This window comes from Mchenga conophoros, linkage group LG7 (assembly GCF_057382185.1).
Source record: "Mchenga conophoros isolate Kocher_MC1m ecotype Shallow Benthic linkage group LG7, M_conophoros_male_GT1.1, whole genome shotgun sequence".
Classification (NCBI taxonomy): domain Eukaryota; kingdom Metazoa; phylum Chordata; class Actinopteri; order Cichliformes; family Cichlidae; genus Mchenga; species Mchenga conophoros.
Genome location: NC_140532.1, coordinates 28,709,186 through 28,720,064, shown reverse-complemented (window position 1 = coordinate 28,720,064; position 10,879 = coordinate 28,709,186). Strand labels below are relative to the sequence as shown.

Below are 10,879 nucleotides of genomic sequence, written 5' to 3'. Positions count from 1 at the left end.
TGCCATCATGTTGATGTTAATGACTGTTTGTCCTGTGAAAGCTGAGAGAGCGCACAGGTGTGGGAGGAAAACACAAACCACTCTTTGTCTGGCTGCAGGAGGATGGAGAAAGATGGAGACCGAGGACAAGAAGGATGATTGACTTAGATTTAAATATACTAAAGGGGCAGGGCCAAGAGATGGCCACTATAGACTGTATATGAAAGATATGTATATGTAGGTAGCTTCCAGGTGCCTGAAATGTTTTCTAATGACCATCAGGGGGCGCCTCCTCTGAAGTCTGACGTTGTTGAGGTCTGTTAACCATCATATCCAGCTTCCTAACCCCAACACACAGCAGTTAAAGTGCTAACTGATTGGTGATGTCACAGTGCCGTCTTTTATATACAGTCTGTGTATATTACTTTCTCTCCATGCTGAACGTGGAAAATACAGTCACTGCTCTCTCTCGCCTGCATATTTCCCCATTCGGACAAATGTCAGCATGTGTGCTGTAATGTGTTGTGATTGGTCAGTTAGGACGCCTGTTTCTTCACCACAGGAAGTGCAGTGTGGTCAGAAGCAGCAGCAGCTTGTGGTGGTTTAAGGTGATGCTCTCAGAGGGATGCAGGCAGTGATACTGGAGGATCACGTACAGGCCAACAGCACCTCCCTGTGGACCCCTGAAGAACTGCAGGGACTGAGTGGAGCACCAGCAGTTGATTCGTGTCTGTCACTGTTTTTAACGTGGGTGTTTGCTGCCGTGACGTCATCGACCTCTCCTGTAGCTGGTCGGCGTCCACGGGGACTCGGTGTGGATTTTTTTAGGCTTTAACTGGAATCTTCTGCTCTGACTCTTTTACAATTTTGCAGCACTTTTGTTCCTGCACTTCAAGCTGTGTGTTTGTCGTGCGCGTGCTCACAGAGCTCTGCATGAAGCTCCAGCTGTTCCCCACACAGTCCTCCACGGCAGCTTCAAGCAGTGCAAAGCATAAAGTTCCTGTTCAGGCTGTGCTGAGACTGAGGTTTAAGTTCAACAAACCATCTGGGCGCTTTGATAAAATCCTAAATTATAATGAAATAAGCAACACAGCAGGTGATTCTCATTCATTAAGAGAGATAAATTAACTTTTATGGATTCATAACTTTCCCAGACACTTCCAATAACAGGTTCAAGCATCTGTTGGACTCCTTTAATTAAAGGAGTTCACCTGTCGCTCCCTAGGTAACTTATTGTGACTTATTGTGAGCTCACTGATGGATATTTATTAGTGAATAAGTGATGTAATGAGTCTCAGGAGCTTCAGTTCATCAGTAAGATGTAAAAACAGTTTGATGGATGTTGATGGAGCTCTGTTTTGGTGGAGGTCTGGGCTCTGAGCTGCTGCTATGCCCTTTTTGTTTTCATGCACTTTACAGATTTCTGTGAATCTGCAGCATTAATAATGTGCAGCTGTGTGGACCCATGAGTGACGCATCCACAGGAAAGGTGACTCAGGTGTCTCAGCAGACTGAACTATAATTCACTTAGTGTACTGGGTTATAAAGCACACCTGTAGCCCATCCTGCTCTCACTCTGGCTGCAGCTGACGCAGGTATGTGGGAAACAGACTCACCTGGGGAGCAGCTGGTAGCAGCACTGGGCTGTCCTCGTGTAAACTTCCTCCCAGCTACCTGTGCTGTTTGTGTGGATACACACACATATGTAGTGAGAGGAGTTTTCTGGAAGAAGATTCATGAGTTTAAGGATGTTTTTAAGAGGGTGTAGGTGTTTCCATGTCACACCATCCCGTGCTCCAGCCGTCCATCCACCACGACCTCCTTGCTGCTCAGACTCCTTCATGTTAACCCACAGCTGTGTTCATACACGGCATTAAACACACGACCGCTCAGGAATGATGACACAGCAGCTTTTATTTCAGACTGCACTTCAGGCACCAACAGGAAACATTCAGCGGCGATGCATGCAGTTTGTACATCCACCAATGAGCACGCAGTGCCTACAAAGAACACACACATTCATCGTCACATCAAGCTTTTGGCATGAGAAAAAAAAGAAAAAAAAGAGTACACTGAATCTAAAGGAACCACAAGAACCGCACAGAACGCACAGAACCTCACACCTGATTTAAAGACACAATAAAAATGGAATTTACACTTTTCTTTGGATGTGTTTGAATTATTATTTTGACCTTGATCAGAAGACATCAGCATTTCTAATGCGGCATGAAATGAGCACGACAGAACATCTGGATTCAACATCTGTCTCTGCTGAAGTTCTGCAGGTCCTCATAAAATAACCTCTGACGTTAAACTGACCACAGAGTGCAAATCATCATCATCATGAACACGCTGATGTGCAGGCTCCTCCTCCTCGTCTCCTTCCTCTCTGAGTGGAAGCAGGACATGAAGGTCATGAGTGTGAGAACGTCACAGCATCACATCACTACACTGTACGAACACAGCGAGGGCAGGAAGCAGTGTGTGTGTGTCTGTGTGTGTGTCTAGTTAGTGTTTGGCCTCTCGGGGGTAGAACTCGGCCAGTGTGCTCTGGGGGATCCTCTTAAGCATCTCTTTGGGGAAGATCCTCATGAGCTGCCAGCCAATGTCCAGAGTCTCAAACACGCTGCGATTCTCATAGGCACCTAAACACAAACACAGGGACAGGTGAACACCAGTGTCTGACATCACAGCAGTTTGATGTGGGTATCGGGTGGACAAAGAGTCACATGACCCGTGAAATGCTCCTCCTAATGTGAGGGCACTCAGAGCCTGAAGCAGATAACCCGGGTTAACAGAGAAAGCTGATAACCATCATCATCGTACCTGTCATCTCTGACTGGGAGTTAGGATTTATTAAAGTTTATTTAAGTATCAAAAGTCTGTTAAAGCTGCCAAATCTGCCTTTTTGTCTAGCATTATTATGACTAATAGCCACAACCCCCGAGCACTTTTTAATACTTTTAATTCTGTGATAAACCCTCGCACTACCACTTATAGGGATGCTTCCCCTGCTCTTTGTGATAAATTCTTAAAGTATTTCTCTGATAAAATCTCAGCTCTAAGGGCTTCTCATCCATCTCATCCATCATCAGTTTTAGACCCAGTTCCAGCTTCTGAATGCTTGACTGTCTTTCAACAGTTTGAGCCAGTGTCTTATTCTGCTTTAAAAGATATAATTGATCATCTCAAAATCTCTGGTTCCCCGCATGATATTCTTCCTTCTCGTTTCTTTAAGGAAGCTTTACATGTTATTGGTCCTTGTATCTTATCTCTGCTGAATGCATCATTGTCATCAGGTTGTGTACCGTCTGTCTTTAAGCATGCTGTTGTGCAACCTATTATTAAAAAGCAAAATCTTGACCCTAATGGTCTTACTAACTACAGCAACACTCCTCGGCTTCTGCCCCTATTTATTGTGGTGTGCCTCAAGGGTCCGTGCTTGGTCCTGCTCTTTTCTCTTTGTACATGTTGCCCTTGGGATTAATTTTTAGAAAATAAAACATCTCCTTTCACTGTTATGCCGATGATATCCAGATTTATTCACCTTTGAAATCCGATGTGTCTGCTTCTTTGCAACCTCTGTTCAACTGTTTGCATGAAGTTAAAATTTGTTTATCACATAATTTTCTTACATTGAACGAAGACCAAAATCACTAGACCAGTTAGCTGATGCCCTAGGCCCTCTCGCTAGCCATCTTTCGTCCACTGTAAGAAACCTCGGAGTGTTCCTGGATGGCTCTTTTAAACTCGAGAAACAGGTCTCCACTGTGGTAAAAAACAGCTTTTACCAGTTGCGTCAGATTTCCAAAGCAAAGCCGTTCTTTCCTTTAAAGGACCTTGAAAAGCTTATCCACGCATTTATCACATCCAGATTGGACTACTGTAACTCCCTCTACTCAGGCCTCCAACACTCTTCTCTTTGCCGGCTCCAGTTAATTCAAAATGCAGCTGCGCATCTTTTAACAGGTACGAGAATTCATGAACACATAACTCCTATTTTAGCCAAATTACATTGGCTCCCTGTTAAATATCTCATAGATTTTAAAATTCTTTTGTTCACTTTTAATATTTTGAATAATTTTGCGCCCAGTTATCTTTCTGATTTACTCCATTCATACAATCCCAACAGGGCACTTAGATCATCCAACCACAGGCTCCTAGCACAATCTAGGTCTCGAATGAAGTCGAGAGGCGACCGGGCCTTGGCAACCGTGGCACCCAGACTTTGGAATAACCTCCCTGTTCATATTCGTACTGCCGAGTCTATCCAGTCTTTTAAATCACATCTTAAAACGTATCGTTTTACTTTGGCTTTTGATTCTAACTAGTTGGCTGTTTTAGCTTGTTGTGTTGTTACCTATTGTTTGTTGTCCTCTTTTATTGTTTGTTTTAACTGTCTCGTGTTTTTATTGACTGTGAAGCACTATGGTCAACACTGTTGTTTTAATATGTGCTATATAAATACATTTTGATTTGATTTGATTTGATTTTGATTAAAGCAATTAATAAATCCTAACCAGCTTTCCAAAGAAAGCTGGATCTGTTCAACGTAGTTACATAAAGGTGAACAAACAAGCAAACAAAGAGTCCAATGGCACCTTGAGAGATGAAGTTTTTCTCAAACTTGGTGAGGAACTCCAGGTACAGCAGATCATCGGCCGTCAGAGCCTCCTCTCCCACCACTGCCTTCATGGCCTGGACATCCTTCCCTATAGCATAACAGGCATACTGCACACACACAGACACACACACACTTAGATTAAGCAGGAAGACAGGAGCGTGCAGCCTGGAGCAGGTGTATACGTACGAGCTGGTTGGAGACGTCAGAGTGGTCTCTGCGGGTCATTCCCTCCCCGATGGCGGACTTCATGAGACGGGAGAGAGACGGAAGCACATTGATGGGAGGATAGATCTGAGTGGAGGAAGACGGGGAGGACAGGTCAGGGTCACCTGATGGCTCTGACGTATGCCAGGTTGACTGACAGAGCCTGGCATTCCTCTACCTGAGGCCGGCTACAGAGCTCAGAGCTCCACAGGTGACGTCTGAAGGCGGAGCTTTGTTACCTGTCTGTTGTGAAGCTGTCTGTCCACGTAGATCTGTCCCTCAGTGATGTACCCGGTCAGGTCAGGGATGGGATGGGTGATGTCTGCGAGAGATGAGAACTTGCTGTGAAATCCACAAAATTCCAATCCTTTGTATGTGAGATGAGCACGTGTGTGTCTGAGTATGTGTGTGTACCGTCGTTGGGCATGGTGAGGATGGGGATCTGGGTGATGGAGCCGCTGCGTCCCTCAACCCTGCCGGCTCTCTCATAGATGGTTGCCAGGTCAGTGTACATGTATCCGGGGAAACCTCGGCGTCCTGGCACTTCCTCTCTGGCTGCGGACACCTGGCGGCGGGGAGCAATCACATGATCATTTCCAGTTTCCTGCAGCGATTTGGGGTTACGGTAAGTGAGAGTGAAAGAGCAGCTGACCTCTCTGAGCGCCTCTGCGTACGAGCTCATATCGGTGAGGATGACAAGCACGTGCTTCTCACACTGATAGGCCAAGTACTCGGCCGCCGTCAGTGCCAAGCGGGGGGTGATGATCCGCTCGATTCTGCAACACAATGGCCCGATAATCTGTGAATGTGGGCCGACCCCCGGTGCAGGTTAGCCTCAGCCATCACTAACTCTTAGAAGAACACAGCTCGACCTGCAGAGCACACCTGTGTGTTCCTGCAACGTTACAAAACTGCTGTTTGAGCGCCTGAAGGTGAACCCCCAAACACTTGACCCGCTCCCACGGCCCATACAGCAAATCTGACATCATCTATGAAACACCTGGAAATCTGCCTTCAGCTCTGTCTGTTTGTCTGTGTGTGTATGCAAATGTGTGTGTGTGTGTGTGTGTGTGTGTGTGTGTGTGTGTGTGTGTGTGTGTGTGTGTGTGTGTGTGTGTGTGAGCTTTGTTCTTAATGTTTTGTCCTACGTCGGGTCATTGGCCAGGTTGAGGAACAAGCAGACATTGTCCATGGAGCCGTTCTCCTCGAAGTCCGACTTGAAGAACCTGGCTGTCTCCATGTTCACCTGAGGGCGGAGAGTAGATCACTGAGCTCTGTGAGTGGGAGTTTGCAGGTGCTGAGTGTGTGGGGCAGCTTTAAGACATCAATAAACTTGCTCTCATATTCAGAGGCTTCTGATGAGGAAGCATCTGAAGAACTCACCCCCATGGCGGCAAAAACAATGGCAAAGTTGTCCTCGCTGTAGTCCATCACGTCCTTTGACTTCTTCACCAAACCGGCCTGCCGGCAGATCTGAGCTGCAATCTGAGACAGAAGAAGAGGGATCTGATTTCCTTTTCAGTCATTACATCACAATAATGAAGAGGAGGTGATGTGTTTACCGACCCTGCCCCCTCTCGGAGTAGGGTGCGAGTACCTCGTTGTGCGGCAGCCCGGCAGCAGAGAAAATGGGGATTTTCTGCCCTCTGGCGATGCTGTTCATGCCATCGATGGCAGAGATGCCAGTCTGGATCATCTCCTCAGGGTAAATGCGGCACTGAGGGTTTATGGGCTGTCCTGAGGAGAACGTGGTTACAAACACATGTATGAAGGAACTGAACACGTGATCCACTGCAGCAGATAATAACAACTCCAAGAAGTCAGAGACAAGTACACGGAGATTCACAGGTGCAGTTTATGAGGACTCGAGGAAGTCAACATGAAAGCTGAAAACTGAATGTATTTTTCTATTTCAAAACTACAATTATAATGGATTGGATTTATATAGCGCTTTTCAAGGCACCCAAAGCGCTTTACAATACCACTATTCATTCACTCTCACATTCATACACTGGTGGAGGTAGCTACAGTTGTAGCCACAGCTGCCCTGGGGCAGACTGACAGAAGCGAGGCTGCCATATCGCGCCATCGGCCCCTCTGACCAACACCAGTAGGCAAGTAGGGTAAAGTGTCTTGCCCAGGGACACAACGACCAGGACAGAGAGCCCAGGGATCGAACCGGCGACCTTCCGGTTACAGATGCGATTCCCAGCCCCCTGAGCCACGGTTTAGCGAAATAAAGTTCCTAAAAATAAACTCATCATGACCCACAGCACAAGAGACTCTGCCCACAACTCTACGTCCTAAAACACATCCTTTAAATTTATTCTAATCACATTTTACTTAAAAACTCATAGAAAGCTGTTTTTATCGTTTCCCTCCTTCTGAAATCTGACTTTTCTCCGATTAAACCTCCAAACTTTTGATTCTGTGGGTCGTTCTTTGACCTGAACCGCATGTGAGTCCACGCGATCAAGCCCAGCTCGAACCCTGAGTGACGTCAGTGTGTAACCACATGTTCCACACTGAGGTGAGGTATTAATGAGAAGGTGGGCGTTACTGTGACTGCGAGTCAAACATACAGACAGAGCCTGATTTTGACCACGTGTGTCTCTATAAAACATTAAAACTGAGATCAGGTTAAATCTGCTGTGTTTTCTCTCATTTCTGACATTTTTCCTCCGAACAAGTCGAAGAAACTTTACTGCCTGTTTCAGATGTTTGCATCAGACTGCTGCACCAATCAGATCATGGCAAGTCTCCTCGAAGCAGAGACATACCCATGATGTCCAGGAAGTCTTCGGCCAGGACAGCGGGTCCTCGGTCGATGGGTTTACCCGACCCGTTAAACACACGACCTGCAAACACAAAAACACGCCTCAGCACACATCTGAGGACCTCATCACACATTCAACAGCGGACGGGGATTCATGAGGACCTTTGTGAACCTCATTCTGTCACGTGACGTACCCAGCATGTCCTCTGAGACCGGCGTCCGTAATATGTCACCTGTGAACTCGCAGCTGGTCTTCTTGGCATCGATGCCTGCAGTCCCCTCAAACACCTGCAGAAGGCAGAGCGGAGGAGGAAACAGTTCATCGGGGTCCTTCTGGAAGTGCCCACATTGTGTCAGACTGATGTGAATACCTGCACCACAGCTTTGGAGCCGGTGACTTCCAGCACCTGGCCGCTCCTCCTGGTTCCATCCGGCAGCGTGAGGTGGACGATCTCGGCGTACCTTGGGAACTGTCGGTGTGAAGGGAGACCACGAGAGTTACCAACCTCCACTATACACGTGTCAGAAAACATAGCACAGTTCACCATTTATTTGAGGGAAACTACATAAACGGATTTAAACGTGGTGTGAGGACGCTCCGACTGCAGGATCTGCTGGTTTTATTGAGAGACGCTTAGTAAAGAGGACGCTGAGACAAACAGCTGAGGAGGTTTTCCTCTTACCTTAACCTGGTCCAGGATCACCAGCGGCCCGTTGACTCCAGACACTGTTTTGTAGGCTGAGGAGACAAAAACAGCACAAGTCAGTACAGCGTGGGTGGAGCACAGGTGGAGCACAGGTGGAGCGCTGCACAGCTGCAGATCTCCACATGACAGCACCGTTTCTCCAACATGTGAAATCTTCTTTTATAAGCTCAAAGTCTCCACCTGCTGGAAGTCACATGAACCACAGTCTGACGGGAGATACGAGCCTTAGAGACTCTGCAGTGTGCAGAACCTAAATATGAATAAAAAAGTTTCTGTTCAACACGAGCCTCTGAAGAGCGTTTCCCTCTCACTTTAAATCACATCACACTGAAAGAACGGGTGTAATGAGCTCGCACATGTTCACCTGTGCAGGTGAGCCTCATCGCTAACACTTTAATCCTGCTCTAAACACTCCCAGGATCAGACACAGGAGCATTATTCTGAACTGTGACTGTGAACTGCTGTGAAAGAGTGCAGAAACAGATATATAGGTGAGCTGTCAGGAACATTTTTAATGCTCAGCATGTAATTTACAAGCCGACAAAAGTAAGAGATTACAACGCCAGCACCTGAGAGTTTTTTTCAGCCTCCATCATCGCCTGGTTTATTCCATTAACCCTCATCCTCCTCCTCCTGCTGCGGACCTCAGTCTGCCTGATAATGATGATGATGATAATGATGGTGGTGGTGGTGGGACTCACTGAGGCGCGGCTGGGAGATGTAATCCCGTTTGACGGCCATCACATGTTCCCGGGCGGCAGCGGTGGCGGAGGTAGGAGCGGCGGCCGGGGCTCTGCTCCCGCTGACGGCCGAGGACAGCTCGCTCATCGCCCCGTTCACCATCCCTCTGAGCGCCTTCATCGCCATGTTTCCCCGCAGCGGCGTCCGAGTCGTGACAGCAGCGGCGCATGCGCACGAAACTTCAGCTGCATCAGAAAGGACGCCGAGGAATGTGTCTATGGAACCTCAGTGATGCTAAAACAACATTATTATTATTATTATTATTATTATTATTATTATTATTATTATTATTATTATTATTATTATTATTATTATATAACAATGTGAATGAATAAAAGAAAAGCTGATGTTTGAAAATATTACATTTAACTGAGCTTTTTGTCAATAAATTATTTTTGTAATAATATTGCACTTTTTATCTAAACTTCTCATTAGAATAAAAACAATAATGTTATAATTAGAATACATATAAATGTATGAATTTATAAGACACGATGATAAGAGGTATATTTGGAGGAGTAAAGGTGAGGCTTCCAAACCGAAGAGCACTGAAGCATGGTGTTGGTAGCATCATGCTCTGGGCTGTTTCGCAGTCAGTGGCTTGAATAATGAAGGAGGAGGACTGCCTTCAAATTCATCAACTTCACCTCAAATCAACAGCTAGATGTTTGAAACTTGGACACTAAGGGTGTCCAAATTCATAGGCTGCATCCTCCTGAGACTACATTTGTAGGCCGATTATGTTACAGCAACGTGACGAAGGCTGTCCAAATTCATAGACTCCTCCAAATGCGGCCAACAAATGCGTCCTCCTTTTCCCCAGATTTGAAGGATGGGTCGGGTGTATCCTTGCTGGCCCACCATATCCCAGAATTCACAGCACAGCCCAGCCAATTCCAGTTTCCAACAATGGTGGCAGTTACTTAGTTTTAATTTTGCTCTTATTACTTTTTCTGGGTTACAAAATAAACTTTTAAGGCGAGAATGTAGGTGTGTAAATTTCAAATATCTGCTTGGTTTATCAAGCCATCACATATTTGCAAAAGTCCTCCGACTTTTTCTGAGACATCTGTTACCCACCCGCTCAATAGCTAGCCGGGGTGAGAACAGTGAACTATTGTTTTCAGCCACCATCCCCGCGGTCTTTCGCTACTCAGGTTAAACATGATACATAAGTCACTTAGATAATTTGAAAATGTTTTTGTTTGGCTTTTTTCTGTTTTATTTGTTCGTGAGTAAATCAGTTTGGCTGAGATTATAGTTATAGTTTTCACACAGCTGAATAAATGTCAAACAGAAAACTGATTAAACAGAAGTGTGACATGATCGAGAATTTACGCCAGTGTCCTGTTATATTTTACATAGCAAGGAGCAGGCAGCTGAGTTTTTATTAAACTCTACCAAGACACAAAAACTGAAGGCTAGACTATGAATTTGGGGCGATCGTGGCTCAAGAGTTGGGCGTTCGTCTTGTAATTGGAAGGTTGCCGGTTCGAGCTCCGACAGTCTCGGTCGTTGTGTCCTTGGCCAAGACACTTCACCCGTTGCCTACTGGTGGTGGTCGGAGGGCCCGGTGGCGCCAGTGTCCGGCAGCCTCGCCTCTGTCAGTGGGGCCGAGGGCGTCTGTGGCTACACTGTAGCTTGCCATCACCAGTGTGTGAATGGGTGGATGACTGTGTATAGTGTAAAGCGCTTTGGGGTCCTTAGGACCAAGTAAAGCGCTACGCTATACAAATACAGAGCATTTACCATTTGGACACCCCCACTGTGTTCCAGCAGAACAATGATCCCAAACGCACATCCGAACTGGTTTTGGATAAAGCAGGATAACATTAAGCTTCTGGAAAG

At 46.3% G+C, this 10,879-nt stretch overlaps 2 protein-coding genes across 2 annotated transcripts; one reads left to right on the top strand and one right to left on the bottom strand.

Annotated features, from left to right (window-relative positions):
- Positions 1-1,875: 1,875 nt before the first annotated feature.
- Positions 1,876-9,184, bottom strand: atp6v1b2 (ATPase H+ transporting V1 subunit B2). The gene is made up of 14 exons (XM_085278764.1): positions 8,992-9,184; positions 8,267-8,322; positions 7,955-8,053; positions 7,778-7,871; positions 7,588-7,665; positions 6,405-6,544; positions 6,191-6,292; positions 5,956-6,053; positions 5,460-5,583; positions 5,222-5,372; positions 5,047-5,129; positions 4,790-4,894; positions 4,581-4,710; positions 1,876-2,624 (listed from the first exon to the last, which is right to left on the bottom strand). Exons 1-14 carry the CDS (start codon positions 9,155-9,157, stop codon positions 2,488-2,490), a joined length of 1,563 nt encoding a protein of 520 aa, XP_085134890.1. The 5' UTR covers positions 9,158-9,184; the 3' UTR covers positions 1,876-2,487.
- LOC146570334 (uncharacterized) lies at positions 2,709-4,310 on the top strand. The gene is made up of 3 exons (XM_085281265.1): positions 2,709-2,734; positions 2,842-3,400; positions 3,816-4,310. Exons 1-3 carry the CDS (start codon positions 2,709-2,711, stop codon positions 4,308-4,310), a joined length of 1,080 nt encoding a protein of 359 aa, XP_085137391.1.
- Positions 9,185-10,879: the final 1,695 nt, after the last annotated feature.